Source organism: Erigeron canadensis, chromosome 1 (genome assembly GCF_010389155.1).
Source record: "Erigeron canadensis isolate Cc75 chromosome 1, C_canadensis_v1, whole genome shotgun sequence".
Taxonomy (NCBI): Eukaryota; Viridiplantae; Streptophyta; class Magnoliopsida; order Asterales; family Asteraceae; genus Erigeron; species Erigeron canadensis.
The window spans coordinates 35,401,704-35,423,345 of record NC_057761.1 but is presented as its reverse complement, the minus strand read 5'-3'; the positions used below and the strand labels follow the sequence as shown (position 1 = coordinate 35,423,345).

Genomic DNA, 21,642 nt, shown 5'->3' with positions numbered 1-21,642 from the left:
CCCGTCGTTTAAAAATACGGATTTCCAAAAACTTTCGCCTAACGGCGTTAAAAGAAAGCGGAATTAAACTTTAAAAGTCCAAACCAACAAAATCTGTTTGGTTTATTCATTAAATGGTGTTACTAGGCATATCATCGAAACAAGTCTAAATGAAAATCCATCGGTTGCCCAACATTAAACAACCGACATTATAGTAAATACAAATCATAAATATCTAAACATAAATCAACGTCTAATGCGAGCACCCACTATGAGTAAACTACAGCCAACTTCAAGATCATTTACCCATGTCTCACATCTACCTACTCACTATGTTGGACCTGGGGGCACAACACATTTTAAAGAGCAAGTGTTAGCTAACGAATTAGCTAAGTAAGATAACACATAGTTTATAAAACGTTTGTCCATTTAAAACATTATATAAAAGTCATATTAAGTCGTTAAGACATATATCATCAAACATATCATCTCACATACATATCATAGCATCAACATCTTTCATATAAGGATGAGTCATCCTAAATGTTCCTAGTCATCTTTTGCATCTTCACATATCACATCTAAACATCTTTATAGTTGTGACATAAGTCACGCATCTCATATAACATATGCATTTTTAAAAGTGTGACATAAGTCACACCCGACTGGATGGACAAACCTTACGGTTGTACATCATGTCGTTAAGGAATGACAAACCAATCCAGGAGTAATCCGTATGTACATGACAAGTGGGGCGGGTCCGACCTCCCGTATTACTCTTCACATCTTTGACCATGTTGCAAGGAGCCACCCAAGCAACCACATCTACGCACTTAGCCGGGCAAGGGCAAGTACGGGTTAAGCTTAACACTTTCACATCTAAATTACAAGCTCGATTTCACATTTCATATGGTTTAGGTGTTTATACTACCTAAACAAGTATCACATATACATCTTTATATTTGGGCCCTTAAACGTGCACGTTTCATGGCAACTTAATAAGTCTAGTGAACTAGATGAACAAGCCATGTAATCATGCACATTTCACATATCATCAACATATATCACATTTCAGTTCATCTCAAAACATTACATATCATTTCATAGCATATCATTACATCTCATATCATTGCATTGCATCTCATAGCATATCATTACATATCATCCTTCATTACATAACATAGTTCATCACATAACGTATTTCATAATAACTCAAAGCATTTCATATCATATCATAACGTCACATATCTTTGGGGTAGCATTTCAGGCTTCAATATGCATATACATAGCCCATTTCACCTCCCGTGTAATCCCGATTAAGCATAAGTATACAAGATATCAATTGGGAAGTTATTATATGAAAACTATATTTTTGTTGAACCCTCAGCGTGTCAAAGTAGTGTATCTTACCTCATGACGAGCACAACGATATACCAAACACAAGTTAACAAGCTTCACAATTATCCCGAGTGACCTATATTGAGTTCATAGTCATTAAACTTGCATAATCCCATCCTGATAAGGTTACAAAACCATCTATTAACTTAGGTACACTTATAGGACCCTTAAACGCTTGTTTCAAACCTCAAACGGACTTACAGACACTTTATGCGGCGCATGCTATGAATATGCGTCGCATATTTGCTTCAAAAATCACCCAGAACCCTCCTAGTCCCCGATATGCGCCGCACGTAAACTATATGCGCCGCATATGGGGTGCTGGTCGAAAGATGGACTCGCGCCCTTCACTTGCAGGCGACCTTTCGACCTCTGGAAGACCAAATTAGTCAAAACTTAGTTCTTATGAAATGTAGGGAATTCAAAGTCCTTTCTAGAAATATAAAGTTTGACTCTTGAAGTTCTCTAATGATAGATTTATGACGTTTTCAAGACAAGTCTGCAGAATTCGTCCGAAACCTGACCACTTTTGAAAATCGACATTTTTCGCATACCTATGGGCAAAATCACAGGAAGCTTTGTTCATATCGAATCTAGGGGACACATAGACCTTTTCAAAAATATAAGATTCATCTATTATCTCATTTATATCAAAAAGATATGTTTTTTGCAATATGACAACAGAATCAGGCTTTGAAATCCTTATCGTTTTGAAAGCAATTTCGATCCTCAAACATCCATGACAAATGATCACGACCTTTACAGTTCATATATACCAAAATATGAATCATTTGACTTTATGAAATCATCAATTGATTTATAGATTCATTACACACATTATACAATCGATTTGACACTCGAATGACCTAAATCGATTCACAAACGCCATCGAATCCAAATCAAACCTCAAGACCAGATGTGACCCTCATATAATATCATAAAAAGATCATCAATATCACGTTCATACCTGTAGGAAATCACTTAACTTCAATTGATCGAAATAACGGTTACCGAACGACCCAAAATCACCGATTCTATCAATAAAACGTATTCAATTGATCAAGACCATATATGAACGAATTGAATAGATGAATATAACCAAAAATCAGTAGAGATTACCATCCTTACCTTAAAGATGATTAGAGATTTGATCTACAAACGTTTAATCACTCAGATTCAACCCGAAATCAACACGTTTAAAGGATTTTCGCAAAGGAATCATATGGGGAGAGGGAGGACGGTTTGGAGTGGCCAAGAACTGAAATTTTGATTATCATTAGGGCTAAAGGAACCCTAAAAGCTGGACAAAACTTTCCAAAGCTTACACTTAAGTCCCTACACTTCACATCTTTACATTTAAGGCTTAAACGGCTTAACGGGAATACTTACCGACACATTTAACACATCTTAATCATCTTTGACATCTTAAACATATTAACATATACATCATTAAGGCATTGAAGCCTTCCACATATAGCACATTAATCACCTATAAGCATTAAATCTCCTAGAGACTTAACGGACACAAAGTGTTGACTTAACGACTCAAGTCAACCGTTAAATAAAAAGTTTGGGATGTCACAAAAAAAAAGTAAGCCGATACCTCTTGATCAAGAGCCTCACAGGCCAAACATCCGTTAAAAAGCATCTAAGGAGCAGCCCAAAAAATCAACCGACCAATAGCCTGAACAACAGCCTGAAAAGTGGCCAGAACAACGACTCAAAATGTGGCATCAACAGTACCAAACAGAACCTAAGATGAGAATTACTCATATAGCCATATGGTGTTCAACATATACCAATACCATAGAAGGATAAATGATCTTTGAAGATGAAAAGTATAAACATGAGATTGAGGTTTAACGTTGGTACTTTACCAAAAAACCTTTTTGATGTAGGCTCTAACTCATCTCGTACCTAAATAAATGTAAGCCTTCACTTAATACAAAACATTTTATGATAAACAAAATGATTTGCAAACAATACTCAATACTCGATACATATCACAAAAGTAATGAGAAGGTATGAGGATTGTAGTGCTTGTACAACAATCAAGTTTTCAGCTTTGCCTCAATACTAATCATATTTATACCACCCTAAAAAAAGGAACAATTAGTGAATTACCACAAATAATCAAAAGAACTCGATAAAACTATAAACGGTGCTACTGAATCTTAGTCACCATTCACTAATCACCTTGATGATCCATTTTCATATTATCCTCTATTAGAGTGTCTCGATCCATCCCGTTTTCCTCCTCATACTCACCTGTAAGCAATCGTTTGCCTCTCATTACTAAACACCAATAAATGTCACAACACTAAAACAAACACATATCATGATATATTTGAGGTAAACACATATCATGTTTTGCAATGATGGTATACATACTTTGTACAGCTTGATTTGGTCCATAAGCTCCAATGTTGAATTCTTTAAATTATATTTACCAAATAAAAATATAATTCCTTTCATAAAAAATGCTTCCATAGCCACCTTCTCATGGATTAGAGAAGATAAAGCATAAAAAGATGAATGAAATGAAATATGAACTATGGCACATGCATATTATCAATACAATTGATGAAGATAACAAATTGATGATTTATTTTAATATGAAAATAATAATAATAATAATAATAATAATAATAATAATAATAATAATCAGCATATCATTTTTTAGCTCTTGAAAAAAAAAAATTACCTGGTTTGATGATGAATTGATGATCACGATGAGTATACAAAGTAGATTAATTTTTTCAGAATTTATGAAACCCTAATTGACGTGAAATTGAATAAGGAATTTTTGGGGATATTTAAAATAGGTAGGATCCGATGTAACCCGATTCGTGGCTATAAGCGAATGGTGGTGATGATGCATCACGAAGTTGCATAGAGCCAGAGAGATACTTGCTGACGATGATGGTGGTGATGATGCATCGCGGATGTATCCATGGGATGGTGATGATGCATCGCGGCTGAACCAACCGACGTGATAACCGATGATGGAGGTGATGAAGCGTGATAACTGATGATGGAGGTGATGAAGAGGATGGCAGTGTTGATGAAAAATCCAGTGTTGATGATCGCAGGGAAAGGGGGAAAACATTGTGTGTTGCGTAATGAAAAAATTAAAAATGTCCAAGGGTAAAACTGGTATTTCAAAGACAGAATTATCTAATTTAAAAAGGCTCATCTGTGTTATTAGGTAGTATAGATATAGATATAGAAAATGTTGTGTTTTTGTTTAAATACGGTTAGTGAATTTATAAATCAAAAATATATGTAAAAAAGAGGTGAGGTGGATAACGAAAAAGTTCATCAAATCGGGTGACCATTCATTTCAATTTGGTAAAGTTGAAAGAGTTTCAATTTGAATTTTTTTATTGGATGTTGACAAATTGAAAAGTTCTTTGCTTACCACTCTTCCTAGGTGAATCCTGGGTTAAACGTCCTCAACATTTCAATTAATTTTAAGTCACTATTGGCCAAGCATCTTTAATCACTTCATTATTATTTTTCTTTTCTTTTTTATTTATTTAAAAGAATGAACCAAATATAAGTGATATCTGAAAACCCAATAATTAAAAAAGAATAAACTTAGAGGTTGAATGTCCTCACAATTATGTGAAGAGAATATTACTTTGTTAGGGGGCGTTTGGTTGTAAAAAACACCCATTGTTTTCTATTTTTGTTTTTAAGAAAACATGAAAAACAGAATACGTGTCTAATCATAGTTTTTAAAGAATGTTTTCTAAGAAAGCAAAAAACAATGTTTTTCACTTTTCAATTGAAAACTTGAAAACATCTTTTTTTTTTCCATTTTTATTTTCAATGTCATTCCTCTCCCTCCCTTTACATCTCTAATATATTTTCTAGTTTTCTAATTAGAACGCGTTTTTAAAATTTTTATTTGTTTTCCAGAAAAGAAAACCCCTTTCATTTTTTAGAAAATTAGAAATGAAAAACTTAGAAAATAATTTTTACAACCAAACAGACCCTAATATCTTTGTTTCTCTTTAATAAAAGACTATATTTGACAAATATTGACAAAAGAACCCAGATACAAGTATACAACAAAATGTCATCCCTGTTATATTTTATTTCTCCATGAGGTGGGGACTCTATAACGTAAATCCGGTTAAGACAACGCTAGACCATCCGTTACGATTAATCCACACGTTAAAAAAAACAAGTCAATTAATTAGTCATAAACTATTAATCAACTGCATCCAATGTGTTATCTCATCTTATCTATTTATCTTGGGAGAATGGTCGAGAGAAAACATGGAGATAATGCAGCAAGCTCTTCAAATTTTCTATGCCATATCGGGGTTAAAGATAAATTTACTCAAATCTTCGGTGTTTGGGATTGGAGTGGATCGTGACGAAGTAGAGGGTCTTGGTCGACACTTTGGGTGCAAAGCAGACTCGTTACCAATGGCCATGAGCTATCTTGGCATCCCAGTAGGCGCGCGAATGAACCGTATCAAGGAATGGAAACCTCTGTTTAACAAACTCTCCAAACGTTTAGCAGGGTGGAATGCAAAGCTTTTATCAATTGGGGGGCGTCTCACCTTGTTATCCGCCGTTTTGGGCTCTTTAGGTATGTACATGTGTTCTTTGTTTCAACTGCCTAAAACAGTAAGTAATTAAAGTTCTCGAAGCAACAAGAGCAAGGTTTTTTTGGGAGGTAACGAGAACTCTAGAAAGATGGCTTGGGTCAAGTGGGATATGATTTTGGCTAGTAAAGTGTCGGGTGGTCTCGGGGTAGGAAGTCTAGATGCTTTAAACTTGGCTTTGATAAATGGAGGTGGAGATTTCTCGTTGGTCACAACTCGTTATGAGTCAGGTAATTACAGCGATTCATGGCATTGACTGTCTTCACTCATTTAATGCAAAAGGCAATTATGGAACTTGGGCAAATATTTGCAAAGGCATTTCATACAGTACATCAACAAAAACATCTCCCTGTCGAGGTTATATCTCGTAAGATTGGAAATGGGGAAAACATTAGCTTTTGGAAAGACATATGGGTTAGAAATCAAAAGCTTGCTACTAGATTCAATTCCCACGTATTTATGCTCTTGAAAGTTATCCAAATTGTAAGCTTGCCCATAGAAAGGCTAATGACAATTGAGTATGGGAATGGCGTCGTCCAATTCGAGGTGGCAGAGAGCAAAATCAATTCGAAGAGATGTTGATGGTTATCCATGGAACTTCCCTTTCAAATTCATCAGATTGTTGGAAGTGGAGTTTGGAAGGTAAACACATATTCACGGTTAGGAATGTCCGACATTACATTGACCGTACATCTTTGACGGTGTCTTCACCTCCAACAAGGTGGAATCCTCTTATACCCAAAAAGGTTAATATGTTCATCTGGAGGCTCCTTAGAAATGCAATTCCAACTAGAATGAATTTATTTGCTCGGGGTATTGACGTCAATACTTTCATGTGTGTCCTTTGTACTGCTGGAATCGACTTTAATGATCATCTATTTGGTTCTTGCTCTTTTAGTATTCAGGTATGGAAGAAGTTAAGGTCTTGGTTACAAATTGATGATCTCTCATTGGCTCTCCCTCATCAGATGATGGCATGGCTGGATACTTACCATAAGGAAATTCTTGAGGCCATATTCTTTCTTTGGTGGTGGTGTTTTTGGAAACATCGAAATAATTTGGTTTTTGAAAAAGAGGCGACATCAAGCAAAAACGTTTTTAGCCCAATTGTATCTTTATCATTCTTATGGATGTCATCTCGTTGTAAAAGTACTATTTTTTCGTGGCCACTATGGCGTATTAGTCCTAGACACTTGATGTAATTCTAGTATACTTTGGCATCTTGCCGAAGTATTATTAATAAAATTTTTGGCTGTTAAAAAAAAAAAGAAATGGAAAATAATTTCCACTATCTTGCCATATACATATAAGTATACCATTACATATTTACATGTTATTCTAACTTTACAGTTTATACTCAAGGCATCAAAGAAAAGACCTACCAAAAGAGGAAAAAAGTTAAATTTTTTGCATCGCAACAATATTCATTCATTGTACACAATACACAAGTTGTAGTTCAATCTAATCTTACTTTTTAGATGAAAAGAAACATCACGACTTTGTTTTAAGAAACTATAGATACAAAAACTTTTCCATGGCGTTCTTTTTCTCAGACAAAGCATAGTGTTATACACAAGCAAGGTGCGATAGAGGCAACATTCAAACACGTCAAGAAATTCCATAATCTTATGTTGAATAACCAGATATCAAGTACAACAATCCTACGAGTATTATTTACCTTACTGCAAATAACAAACCATTTTTTTCTCATAAGTCGATCATTTGCAAGCAAAACAAGAAAAACTTGGTAATATTATTCAGTAAATCAGTAATCCTATCTTTAGCTTGGAAGGGAATTCCTTGAAGTTCTCCAACTGATGATGCTTTTTATTACTCAATTTGATTGTTTTCACAAAGCGGATTACCTCGTTTGCTAGAAACATAGTTCAATATATAGCGATATTCGATTAATAGAGAATTGAAACTTAGTTATGTACTCCATTTGTTTGATAATTAAGATGCCTAGAAAGAAAATTACCTCTTCCTTTGGTGAACCATATTGCAAAAACTGCAGAGTATGTATATTGATTAGCCTCTTTTGCAGACCACACAAACTGCAGAGTATTGATGTAGGCCCAAGCCCAACCTTTGAAGATCAGACCCTTTTGTTTTTAGAAAATCAAGACAATTCCAAGCATTTCAGACAAAACTGGAATGATCCCTCCGTTTTGGGCGTGTGACCAGTCAAAACGACCGCAGAAACGGCCTTCGAGCCCCGAAATGGCCCTTTTCTATGAGTTTTGGACTATTTTGTATGTTTTTTCGGTTTTTTTGGACTTTCTTTTGGTTATAACTTTCGGTCCACTTGTATTTTAGGGCCCATTCGAATTTTGCAGCTTTATTTATATGTATCTGGACATGGGGAAATGATCAGTTTATGATAAATCAAAAATTCATTTTTTCCCTATTCACAATGTGTGTTTAGTATGAGAATCCAGATTATCGGTATTCAATCTGAATCAACGATAATTTGAAGAATTGTTTTCCGGGTATTCTTTGAATCAACAGAATCAATTAGTTATCTTAAATTTCCGTCTGCGTCAAGTATATATATTGGTAAACTGTTATTGTTGGACGTACGGTAGTCCAAATAAGATATCACATCTGATTCTCTGTAAGAAGATGCATGACAAATATGGTTAACTTTGAAACTAAAACCCTGGCTACTCAGCATCACATTTGGGATTTCTAGTCTCTAGATAGCCACTTTCTGTAATCTATCATAGACACACACATAAGATGGTTGGTTATCTGATTCTGAACTTTTGAGGATGCTGCCATAGCTCACAATGTTTTCATGTTAACAAAATACCAATATTGCATATGCAACTTACCCAAAAAATATTTTATATATATATATATATAACATATGCAACATGTACATAAATACAAACTGTACACAATAACATTATTCAGACTCAAAAGGATAACCATGCTTTTTCGCTTCACTTGTTGATATTATATATATATATACCCTAATAAGAGTTTAACTTGCACTTCCAAGGATCTATTTTGCTTCATTTCCTCCCTTCAACTTGGCAACTCTCACCACAACTGCAATGTATATCTTGTCCATGGTTCTCTCGGAAAACATAAAAAGCTTCTTTCTCCATCGCTTTTTGAACACCAATACAACAACAATACCCCAAAATCCGGTTGCAAAACCACTTAGTATGTCCAAGTAAAACCATACCTTCTTAGGCTCCTCCGCTAGCTTGAAGTTGGGCTGACTTATTATGGTGGGTGGGTCATCGGGATTAGAGCAATTCCTTGGCAGTGGGGCACCACATAGATCTCTGTTACCAGTGTATATTGAAGGTTGATCGGTAAACGTCTGCAACTGGTTTCCTGTTGGAATTCGTCCCGACAAATTATTGTGCGACAGATTCAAATAGCTTAAAAAATTTAAATCTGAAATGCTTGGAGGGATCATTCCAGACAACTCATTTGCTGAGAAATCAAGAGAGTTTAAGGCCTTCATGTTTCCAATTTTTTGCGGAATATTCCCACTTAGATGATTATGTGACAAGTTAAGCCCAATCAACAAGATAAGTGAAGTTAGTTCTTGAGGTATCTCCCCAGTAAGCTGATTACTTGAAAGGTCCATGTTCGTGACAAATTTCAATGTTTTTGTATATTCAAGATCAAAACCTTTGATGACCTGGATTACACTCGCATCAAATTCAGAATCTATGCCGTCGCTAGCCAGTATTTTAGCATCAACCATGCTACTTAACTCTCCAAAACAGCGAGGGATGGGACCTGTTAAGCTGTTGCGTGCAACATCCAAAATATGAAGGTAGCTAGAATTGCACCAAGATGCCGGAATACTCCCTGTGAAGTTATTATTATGCAGCCTGACAACCTTCAAAAATTCATTTCCAGTTATATCGGGTAGAACCCCAGAGAATTCATTTTCACCCACATCTAAGACCTGTAAAAAGTGACTATTCCATATGTCTCTAGGAAGCTCACCAGTGAAGTAATTATCATCAGGTTTGATCCATAGTGCACCACTAGTGCCTATAGAGTCTGGAACAATACCAGAGAGCTCGTTTGAACTAATCAGCAATGCAGACAAGGACAAATTTCCGAGACAGTTAGGAAGTTTGTCGGTTAACCTGTTTCTAGAAAGATTAAGAACCGACAAATCTTGCCTACTGCAGATTAAAGTTGGAATACTACCATTGAAAAGGTTATCTTGTAAAAGTAAAGTCGCTTGCCTATCAAGATACACCGCAAGAGGAAGGTTTCTCAAACTCCACGTGAGTTTGTTGTGAGAAAGATCTAAGCTACGTATAATAGACATCTTCTGTAACCATCTGGGCAGAGGCCCTGAAATGTTAGCATTGGACATCACCAACTCTTCAAGGTTCATTTGAGTTCGAAGCCATTGTGGGAATTCTTGATCTACCAACTTGCAAGAACTGAGACGAATGGATCTCAGTTGGAACGGAGGGATCCAGTCACGTGAAACCTGAAACATCAACATACTATTATAACTTATATCCAAGTACTTCAACATGGACAGATTAACAAGATGGGTTTCAGAAACTGCTCCGTCTAAAGAATTGTTAGAGACATCAAAAGAAACTAGTTTGGTGAATTTCCCAATCGAAAGTGGAATATTCCCATTTATCAGATTTGAGGACAGTGAAAATACTTTTAATGAAGAAAGATTTCCTAGAGAGGCAGGAATGGGGCCAGTTAACCGGTTTGATTCTAGATGCAGATCCGTCAAAGCTGTTAATCTTCCCAAGGATGCTGGAATGGAACCGTTCAATTGATTATTAGACAGATCAAATATGGTCATGAGCTGCCCGAGAAATGTTGGAATGGGACCATGTAACTGGTTTGAAGATAGATTAAATACTTCTAAATACCTCAGTCTTCCCAGGGCTTCAGGGATAGGACCAGCCAATCTGTTTGATGTGAGACGTAAGACTCGTAGATTGGTCAGTTTTCCTAGAGATTCTAAAGATTCTGGATCTGGAATGTTTGTTTTGTTTGGGTAATTTAAGGAGTCCGTCATCTGGCTAAGATCCAGGTGTTGGAGGTTGGGAAGAGTAATACTTAAATCGTAATGAGCACCAAGATCAGCAATAGTCACTCCACAGTCTCCCAACCTTAATTCTATTAATGAAGGGATCTTGTATAGAACCATGCCGCGATTTCTAGCTCCACTAAGATCCACCTGGGTCAAGATGAGATGCTGGAGTGAAGAAAGACCCGAAACCCATGACATATCATCTGCCATCAGCAGCAGCTGCAGGCTGTTGGAGATGCTAAGATCAAGAACCCTCAAACTAGAAAGATTTCCAATGTGGTGGGGAATATTACCATAAAAACCTGAATGAGAAAGATTGAGGCGAGTCAGCTGTTTCAAGGATCCAATTTAACTCCTTGAAAATTATTCCCACTCAAGTCCAGAAAGTTCAAATATTGTAGGTGCCTTAACTCTGCTATAGAAGAGTTGAAATCATCGATCATACCTAGAAAGGAAATGTGGTTTCACGGGAGGGAGGTCAGAGGGAAATAGGGGAATGTCAAAATGGTCATAATTTCCTTTAAGATTAAGGCCGACAACATGACTACCCGAAGTATTATCACAGTGAACTCCTATCCAGCGGCAACAATCGTTGCCAACCCATGATGAGAGCATGCCAAAATCATCTGCAATAGTGTTTTTGAACTTAAGAAGGGAGAGCCGTTCTTGCTTAGAGCAACCCGCTGACGCTGATATATTTGGAGAACCCCAACACGTATATGTCATTGCAGCTACAAAAAAAGTTGCAAAAATGAGATTAAGCCTCAAACACTTCAGGTTCCCCATTATCTGACGCCGGTGAACAATTTAAGTGGATTATGAAGAGTGAAGTGCAAAGATGTTTCCTTGAATATCTTTATATAAATGAACAAGCTTATAATCTGCCAATGGCCAGTCTTCACATGACTTTGAAGTCAACAAAGTAAACGCCTTAGTGGCTCTGCGGTCTATTGTGGCAACATTATTAACATATATAACTAAAATTCACATGACCAACTCTCCCCACCCTGTTTGTGCATTTTAATACTGATGAAATAAACATAGTAAAAATACATTCAAAACTGTGTATTTTAATACTTTGTTATGTTTTAGATGTCTAATATACTTTGGAAAACAAATACTTCATCAATGTTTGATATCTCAAATTATGTACCAAAAAATGTGGACAAAAAATAAAATAACAGTGAGACTTGTGTTGGAGAATACAAATACATTCAAGTATTTGGTTAAATAGATTCGTACAATTCCAAACATATTTTCAAAAAATAATGTTGATTTTGAGTAGGACGTGAATCAACTCTTTATGTAATTCTATCAGAGAAACAGACATAAGATGGTTGATTATCTGATTCTGAATATTTGAGGATGGAGTCATACTTGACAATATTTTCATGTTAACACAATACCAATATTACATATGCAACACATGAATACAAACAGTCAAACACTAAAACATTATTTAGACTCAAAAAGAAAACCATACTAAACAGTAAATGCTTGTTGAAATTAGATGTACCTGGAGAATACAACTTGCTCGTCTAAGGATCTATTACGCTTCTCTTCGTCTCTTTATCTTGGCAACTCTCACCACAAATGCAACATATATCTTGTCCATGGTTCTCTCGGAAAATATAAAAAGCTTCTGTCTCCATCGCTTTTTGAACACCAATACACCAATAATGCCCCAAAATCCTGTTGCAAAACCACCTATTATATCCAAGTAAAACCATACCTTTTTAGGCTCCTTAGTTGGTTTGAAGTTGGGCTCATGTGGTATGGTGGGTGGGTCATCAGGATTGGAGCAATTCCTTGGCAGTGGGGCACCACATAGATCTCTATTACCAGCGTATATTGATGGATCAGTAAGGGTCTGCAATTGGTTTCCTGTTGGAATTCGTCCTGACAAATTATTGTGCGACAAATTCAAGTAGGTCAAAAAATTCAATGCTGACAAGCAAGAAGGGATCGTCCCTGTCAACTCATTTGCTGAGAAATCGAGAGAGATTAACGCCTTCAAGTTCCCAATGTTATCGGGGATACTCCCACTGAGATTATTATGAGACAAATTTAAACCTACCAACATAGAAAGGTTTGTTAGCTCTTCCGGTATTTCTCCAACTAGTTTATTACTTGAAAGGTCCATATTAACAACTAACTGCAGGGTTGTTGTATATCTAAGATCAACACCTTTCATGACCTGACGAATGTTTAAGTTGGAACTGGCAGTACCATTATGAATTGATTCATGGCTACCAATTACCATGCCACTTAACTCTTTGAAACAGCTAGGGATAACTCCTGTTATGTTGTTTTGAGAAATGTCTAAAATTTGAAGACCCTTCTTTAGGCACAAAGATCGAGGAAGTCTTCCACTCAAGTAATTTTTATGTAGTCTCAGAATCACTAGATGTACAAGCTTGTCTCCCATCCATTTGGGTATGCTTCCAGATAAGCTGTTATCGCCCAAATCCAGAACTCTTAAGTCATAGAAATTTCCCAAGGAATTAGGAAGCACTCCACTCAAGTTATTGTTGTTGAAGTCTAACCAGGTCAGAGATTCAGAAAGATTGCCACGGAAATCTGGAATAACCCCCGATAGCTCATTTGAACTAAATACCATTGCCTTCAAGTTTATGAGATTCTCTAGACATCGAGGAATCTTCCCGGATATCCTATTTAACGAAAGATCAAGAATTTCCAAGTGTGTCCACTTGCACAAGGACTTTGGAATTGGTCCAGTGAAAAGGTTATTTTTCAAATACAATGGCCCTGGAAGCCCAAACCTTTCCAAATGCAATGACTCTGGATAAAAGTTCGAGCCAAACAGCCAAAACACAATTAAGGGGTTGCCGCAAGGAAGGTTTGTTAGTGGTCCTGTGAGTTTGTTGTAAGAGAGATCTAACCAGGGAATGAGTGGCATCTTTCGCATCCACGTAGGAAGATTTCCAGAAATGCTTGAATTTGACAAGTCTAACTCTCTTAGATTCGTTTGATTTCGTAACCACTGAGGAAATTCAGCTGCAATCTTGCATGAACCCATTCGAAGTATTCTCAGCTGGAATGGGGGCATCCACTCGCGTGAAATATTCACTGTTAAGTTGGGATTGGAGGTGGCATCCAAGTACTTCAACATCAAGTGGTTAGCAAAATGGGCCTCTAATATTACTCCTTCTAAAGAGTTGTTAGAGATATCTAGATAATTGAGCTTGGTTAGTTGTCCAATTTGAACCGGAAGTGTCCCATTTAAGGAATTTGATGAGACTGAAAATACTTCTAATGAAGCCAGTCCTCCTAGAGATGCTGGGATAGGGCCAGTCAACTGATTGTTTTGTAGATTCAATTCTTTTAGTTGCCCGGTGATTGTTGGAATGGGACCGTCTAACTGGTTGTAAGATAGATCTAGTCTTTCTAAAAATCTTAATCTCCCCAAAGCTTTTGGGATGGGACCTTTCAAACTGTTTGACCCGAGATATAATACTCTTAAACTGGTTAGTCTTCCAAATGATTCTGGAAGAAAACCGGTAAATCCATTCCTAGATAAATCCAACAGCTCGAAAGCGTAATGGGAACAGTTGGATATGTTTGTTGACGGGCCATTCAGTTCTCCTAAGTAATTTTCTGACACACTCAAATGCTTGAGATGACATTGTCCCCATATTCCAATATGCTCAATATGCTGAATGTCATTATGAGAAAGGACAAGCTTTTGAAGGCTAGGTATGATGGGAATCGAAGAATCCAGTAAGTTTCCTGAAAGGTCAAGCGCTAATAGGGAACTCATGTTCGTTAGAACAGATGGAAATCTGCCTTCAATCCAATTCCAGCTAAGATCCAGGCGTCTAATGTTGGGAAGCATTCGACTTGAATTAAGATGAGGACCTGCAAGATCAGAATTTGCAAATCCACAGCACGACAAACTTAGATCTGTTAACGACGGAATCATGTAGAGCACCCGGTGACGATTTCTTGCTCCGCTAAGATCCACTCCAGACAGGTCGAGATGGTCAAGTGATGAAAGGCCAGAAATCCATGCCATATCACCGACCATCAACTCTTGTGAATATGAATTGAGATCAAGAACCTTCAGATTGGAAAGATTTCCAATATAATGGGGTATATTACCACTGAAACCGGCATTAGAAAGATTCAGGTAACTTAGTTGTTTCAATGTTCCAACAAACTCGGGAATTTGACTTCCATGAAAATAATTCCCACTTAAGTCCAAATATTCTAAATGCCTCAACTCAGCTAAAGAAGAGTCCATCTCTTTACTATCTATGAAATGCTTTTCATCAAGTAAGTAGTTCTCGTCAACGGCCGTGCCAAACCTTCCACCACATGAATTAAAATATTGTAGGTTTCCCCTGAGATCAAGACCGACAACACTTCCACTGGCACCATCACAACGGACTCCTTTCCACGAGCAACAATCCTTACCAACCCATGATGAAAACATTTTGTAGTCATTTTTTATGATGTTTTTGAACTTGAGAAGGGCTAGTCTCTCGTGTTCAGAACAACCCGTTGTGATATTTTGAGCACCCAAGCAAGTATACATGGTTGCAAGTGAAAACAAACTTAAAAAAACGATATGAACTCCTATACCCCGCTGACCCCCCATGTTTTAACACAAACCTCGTTTCAGGTAAGTACAAATCCTAATGGAAATATAAGATCTTATGATGAAGAAATAGGTCCTTAGGAAAAAAAACTAACAGGTTAATCAATTCTTAATAAGTAACTAATCATGTTTGGCTATAAGTCTCACATGTATTTGAAGTCAACAAAGTAAACGCCTTAGCTATGATATTGTAAACTCATCATTGTAGTGTTGACAAAAGTAATGAAAAGAATGTCCACTGAATTCTAAATTTCTAAGAATTCAAACCATGCTACATGATTATGCATTTCTAGTGCTGTTAATAAACTATGAAAAATAAATAAGTCAGTTTTGGAGACTGATTCCATGTGGTACTGCTTAAGTTCTAAATATTCTGTATTATGGTAGCAGATAGATCGTATATATAATCAAATATTTAGTAAAGTATGATCGTTTTGTTTGCAGTTTTCAACTTTTCATGAGTTCTGACTATATGAGTATTGAAATTATTGTTAGGTAGCAAATATTAATACCAGATTTTCTTATGCAACTTCTCATTGTTTTTTAATCTTAGAGACTTGCATCGCAACGTACTCCTCTGCAAAAATAAAAAACTTCTGTCTCCATCGTTTATTGAACACCAATACTGTGATTGCATCCCAAAACGCTGTAGCCTGTAGCAGAACCAGATGTTATGTCCAAATAAAGCCATACATTTGGCTCATCAGCTTCTTTGTATTTGTCAAGATAGTAATTGACCCAAAATCCTTATCTCACATTAGTATTAGTATAAAATTACTTCGGTGTGAAGTCACAATTAGATGTTTAATTAAAATTCCTTCTTGTGTGAGAAAAGAAATTTTTGAGAGTTCCTTGTAAAGAGCAAAAATTGGTGACGGAGTGTAGATTGTTGAGAGTGAGCGTCTCCATTATTGTAATCTGACATTTGTACTTTGAACGAAGTGATATTTGTTGTAATGGATTAGGTTCATCGAATTAAACTTAACCAAGTATATCGTTGAGTCGTAAAATTAAAATATCCACCGTAACTTTCTCTGTGATGAAGGCTAACAACATTTCCAGTGGTCGCAGCTGACTCCATCCCAAATCCCAATGGCTACAATCTTTAGTTCTTTACCAATCCATATGATAATAGCATTTTGAACAACCTGTTTATTTTGAGAACCAAAACATACATTATACATATATCTTTGAAACCAAAGAATTACTTTGAATAACCATGATTCAACCCAGTACACTTTAATATATACTTTTGCCAGAAACATAAAAAAAAATATATATATCTGAGTATATGACAAGAAACAAAACTTCTTATGAATTATGATGCATAAACTAGTTTATTGATAGTTATCAAAATGGACTGTAACTTATGAGCCCAGCCATGAAGACTTTGGAAGTCATGCATGTTGGATAGCTAGTTGTCAACGGAGAATTTATATCCACAAATTTACATTAGTTTATCCTGGCCTATTTCTATAATTTATTTTGCACAGTTTCCTTACGCCTTAGGCACATCTATCTTTCTTAGGCCGGTGCTTATAGCTCCGTCGGCCGGCGTCTGACGCGCGGCCCGGCGAGGACGCTATAAGCATGGCCGCGTCTTCGTTGGCATCCTCTCCCTTTCTCCTTCTTTCGAACGCGTGTTTGTGGAGTGGTGGTGGGACATTTTGTGCCGTTGGAGCCAAATAAAAAAAAAAATTTCAAAAATTTTTTTTTAAATGTAACGGCTACATGCCATTTTTTTTTAAATTTTTTTTTCTTTTTCTATTTATACCCCTTCCATACCACCATTTCAAATAACAACTTCAAATCATTTCCAAACCATTTTATCTTTCTCAACCCATTCCATAAATAATTTATCTCAAACTATTTCATTAGGAAAAATGTGTAGAATTTTGTGGACTCAAGAAGAAGATCTTTGCTTGTCGAGATGTTAAGTGACGAGGAGACCCGACCCTGTTATGGGTACGATTGAAATGAATAATCCCGGCGTCTCGTTTTGGGATGACGTTACTGAGATGTTTAACGAGTAGACTAATGGAGGGCCAAGAAACAAGGCTCAACTGCAAGGTCACTGGAGCAAGATGAGGAGGGAATGCAAAGAAGTTTGAGGCAATTTGGATGCAGTTGATTGCACATCCCAGGAACGAAGATGACGAGGAATATTATGCAACGGCGAATCGGATGTATCGGGAGAAGCATGGGAGGAGTTTCAGATATGAGCATGTCTTCAGGCAGCTTCTCTTTGTTGCGTTTTAGATTGTTCTGGATTATGAAGTAGACTTTGTACTTTTATTAAGTGTGCTTTAGTTTGAATAATGTGTTTTGTTTCTACTTTCATTGTAATGTTTTTAAGTATTTTAATAAAATAAGTCTACTTTAAGAACATAAGTTTATTCATAATTTTAAAAACATTACAAACTGCTTAAATAAAAACATACAACATAACATTAAAAGAGCCTACTTATTTCTTCTGGGCATAAACTGCTTGTCAAAGCTGATGAACTCATTCAAGATCATGATCGCACAAGCAATTTCTACCACAGCTTCTTTACACTTGTCAAACTTCCCCTGCAAATAAGTAAAGTATTGACACCCAAGCTCAGTACAATGGGTCGTCTGTATATAATATATTTGTTCTTCACGCCATTTCTTTTTCGCTTGAAGTTTTTCACCAATTTCAACAAGGTCTTCTTTTAACTTTTGGTGATCCAAGATATCAACCATTATACTGTCATCAACTTGATCGCCAGTCATTGGTGGTTTTAGGTTAGGGGCATTTGATGAAGAAGCCATTGCAGATGTATAGAATTTTGAGTTTTGAAATGAAAGATCTGGTAAAGAGGCAATATTTATAGCCTGAAGTCAAAGACGCTCCTCCAACGTTCAAAAATTGAAATATTTACAATTACAGTCCCTCCAACGTTCACTTCAAAATATTTACAATTACAGTCCCTGAAACGTCCAACAATTTCAAAATATTTACATTTATAGTCCTTAACGGCTACTTACATTTTCAATCTATATATAGCTACCTAGAGCCTTAACCAGTTTCATCACCATTCCACTCAAAATATTCTACAAACTTGTTTCATCTGCTTAACTCACTCACCATTCCAAATGGCTCCATCATCATCAAAGACAAATCCTCACCGACCTCGTCTCACTGAAGATGAGATGAAAACACGAATCGTGGCGGATGTCAAAAAGGACACCCTCCTTCAAACTGAACTTTCTGGGGTCCTGGGTTACTTAAGGAAGAAGAGACAACAATGCGACCAGACCGTTCAGGAAATAGAAGCACCAGGCCGCAAGGTGTTGAAACACGAACAGACATACTCTTATCTTTTGCAGGATGAGAGTAAAAGGGTGAAGAGGGTCATCAACCATGTCTTTAAGGCCGGTCACACGTTGACCGACCAATGCACTTGGGCGGAATCGCACCACGATAACTACGGAGAAGACAAAACAACGTGGGAAGTCAAATGCCCAGAACACGACAAGTGGTGGGCAAATGAAACGGCTTACCGTGGAATAGGAAAAATGTCAATCAAAGACGATGACGTTAAAGAGTAATCGTATTGTTTTTCAGTTTTTCAGGCTTTTTTTCAGTACCGTCTTTTTAATTATTGTATTGTGTTTTTAATAATGTAATGTGTGTTTAATTATAATAAAATGTGTTTTTTTAAAATGTTGTGTAAAAAAAATGAAATAATAAAATAGTGAATGAATAGTGAAGAAGTAGGGAAGAAGTGAGTATTATAAGGAGGGAGTGTTCTTGGAGAGAGAAAACTGATGAATAATGGAAGAAGTGGGTAAGAAGTAGGGAAGAAGGAGGTGTTATAAAGAGAGGCCTTAGTTTCACGCTGGCCACCACAAGTCCACACTAAAACTAACTCAGTTTATCACTTTATTGATGTCACTTTAGCGATACATGACTTAAAACTATAAAAAAAGACATTTAAAACCCCAAACTAATTATCAAGATTACGTATGTCATCGCGTCCCAAATAATCATTTTTACATTCAAAGATTTTTCTAAATAATCATTTTTACATTCAAAGATTTTTCTAATTATTTGTGTTTTACGAACGCAATTATTAGATAATTATTTTGTAAACGCAATTTCAAACGCCCCTAATTAAGATTGTTTAGTTAAAAAGTTGTCGTCAAACAGTCAATTTCTTATTATAAGGGGGAGGGAGCCGTGAGCGAGCTGGGGTGCGAGATGGAGCGAGCTCAGCGAGTAACGGGTGCCACTGGAGCAAGCTGGGGTGCGAGATGGCGGAGCGAGCTTCTAGCTCGCGGAGAGATGAAGACGACAGGGACTGAAGCTGTAACTTTTTCAAACTGTCATTTGACCGTTGGGGGGGTGTTTTGTACAATTTTCGAACTTGAGGGCTTCTTCTTGTATAAAAAAACAAACCTCCATATATATATATATATATTATATATACATACATACGGCTGCTTAGAGGGTACCCAATGGTGACCACTCATTTCCCAAGGACTAGTCCTTGTCAGCGCCACATCAGCAAAAAATACTCCAAGGACAAATCACGCAAAATGCACCCAATTGACTCATCCCTCAAGTACTAGTCTTGGACCCACCAATTATTTAATTTTACCCCTTTAAAATAATAATAATAATAATAATAATAATAATAATAATAATAATAATAATAATAATAATAATAATAATAATAATAATAATAATAAAAGAAGTTTATTTATGTTAGGGTTAATTTTAAGTAAACATCAAAGTTCAGGGTAAGAATTGAAAAATTGACAAAAGACAAAATGACTAAAGACAAAACATCAAACTTCACCTTCTCCATCTGGCCATCTTCTTCGATCGTGAGCTTAGCTTGCCGGAAAAAGTGGATCCCATTTTTTTTCTTTTTACAGATACACACACAGATATGTGTGTGTATATATATATATATATATATATATATATGGGAAAGAAAAAGAAAAAAAATGGAAACTAACTCGTCCCTAGAGGAACGAACCAACCGGACGAGCCACCTGCACGAATCAAGGACGAGTCTCACCCAACGGTATGGACTCGTCCGAGGATGTCGAATGAGCGCGATAACGAGTCCACTGGGTGGCCTCTTATAGTGGCGGTGGTCGTTGTTCGTATGGCAGCGAGCTTTATAGTGGTGGTGGTCGTTGCATAGTAGTAACAACATCAGTAGCAGCCGCTTGTCGTGGTGGTTGTGGTAAGAACAAGAGAGGGAGAAAAAGCAGTGGGGAAGATGGTGGTCTTGTGGTGATTACTTGATGCATGTTAATTAACATCTATATCTATATGGTTATATATATATATATGTTGTATTTGTGGGGGTGAAGAAGGAGAGGGAGAGAAAGAACGAGAGGGAGAGGAAGAGAGTATTTGAGTTTTAGACTATCCGCATCAGTTCAGGATATCCTTCTAACAAACATCTTAATCAACATGCTATGTCAGTTTTTCATCCATCCTTCCCACAAACACTTTTTACCCACAACAATAATATATTCATCCTTCTTACAAACAACCATATAAGTTCCAAAGTAACTTTTGTCTTTTACCTTTATCTCTCTTCATCATTCACAATCCTTCTCTATAAACAACCATGGATGAACATCCTCCATGTCACCACCCACATCAATAATCTTCCTACAAACATCCTCCATGTCACCACAAATTTCCTATGGACATCCTTGTTGTGTATGGTCTTAGGTGTGTGAGTGCAAAGGTGCATATGTAAAGTTTATATGTAAAATTTGAGTGTTTGGTTAATTATAATTATTAAAAGGGTTAATTGTAAAGTTTATAATGTTAAGGATAAATTATTAAAATGTGAAGAAAAGGTTAGGAGTTTCGGTTGCCACTAAAAAAAGGTTGAAAAAAAGTTAGAGTGTTGAAATGAGGTGGAATAATTTGATTAGATATTTGAAGGGAGATGGGAGGATTGAACCTTTCGGCTCCC

At 36.5% G+C, this 21,642-nt stretch overlaps 3 protein-coding genes across 3 annotated transcripts; 1 reads left to right on the top strand and 2 right to left on the bottom strand.

Annotated features, from left to right (window-relative positions):
• The first annotated feature begins 5,660 nt into the window (after positions 1 to 5,660).
• LOC122585965 lies at positions 5,661 to 7,212 on the top strand. Its single transcript, XM_043758080.1, has 2 exons — positions 5,661 to 5,983; positions 6,618 to 7,212. Exons 1-2 carry the CDS (start codon positions 5,665 to 5,667, stop codon positions 7,199 to 7,201), a joined length of 903 nt encoding a protein of 300 aa, XP_043614015.1. The 5' UTR covers positions 5,661 to 5,664; the 3' UTR covers positions 7,202 to 7,212.
• A 1,794-nt stretch (positions 7,213 to 9,006) lies between these two features.
• On the bottom strand, positions 9,007 to 11,832 carry LOC122591028 (receptor-like protein EIX2). Its single transcript, XM_043763219.1, has 2 exons — positions 11,492 to 11,832; positions 9,007 to 11,305 (listed from the first exon to the last, which is right to left on the bottom strand). Exons 1-2 carry the CDS (start codon positions 11,830 to 11,832, stop codon positions 9,007 to 9,009), a joined length of 2,640 nt encoding a protein of 879 aa, XP_043619154.1.
• A 763-nt stretch (positions 11,833 to 12,595) lies between these two features.
• LOC122591017 (receptor-like protein 49) lies at positions 12,596 to 15,667 on the bottom strand. The gene has a single exon (XM_043763208.1). It carries the CDS (start codon positions 15,665 to 15,667, stop codon positions 12,596 to 12,598), a length of 3,072 nt encoding a protein of 1,023 aa, XP_043619143.1.
• Between the last annotated feature and the right edge of the window lie 5,975 nt (positions 15,668 to 21,642).

What these genes read in the sequence shown, in the direction of transcription:
- LOC122585965 (XM_043758080.1), top strand. Translation starts at nt 5,665, where the DNA reads ATGGAGATAATGCAGCAAGCTCTTCAAATTTTCTATGCCATATCGGGG. An exon ending in CGCCGTTTTGGGCTCTTTAG is followed by an intron (nt 5,984 to 6,617) that starts GTATGTACATGT and finishes CAAATTCATCAG; the next exon opens with ATTGTTGGAAGTGGAGTTTG.
- LOC122591028 (XM_043763219.1), bottom strand. Translation starts at nt 11,832, where the DNA reads ATGGGGAACCTGAAGTGTTTGAGGCTTAATCTCATTTTTGCAACTTTT. An exon ending in AAACCACATTTCCTTTCTAG is followed by an intron (nt 11,306 to 11,491) that starts GTATGATCGATG and finishes AAATCTTTCTAG; the next exon opens with TTTGAGGGTTCTTGATCTTA.
- LOC122591017 (XM_043763208.1), bottom strand. Translation starts at nt 15,667, where the DNA reads ATGGGGGGTCAGCGGGGTATAGGAGTTCATATCGTTTTTTTAAGTTTG.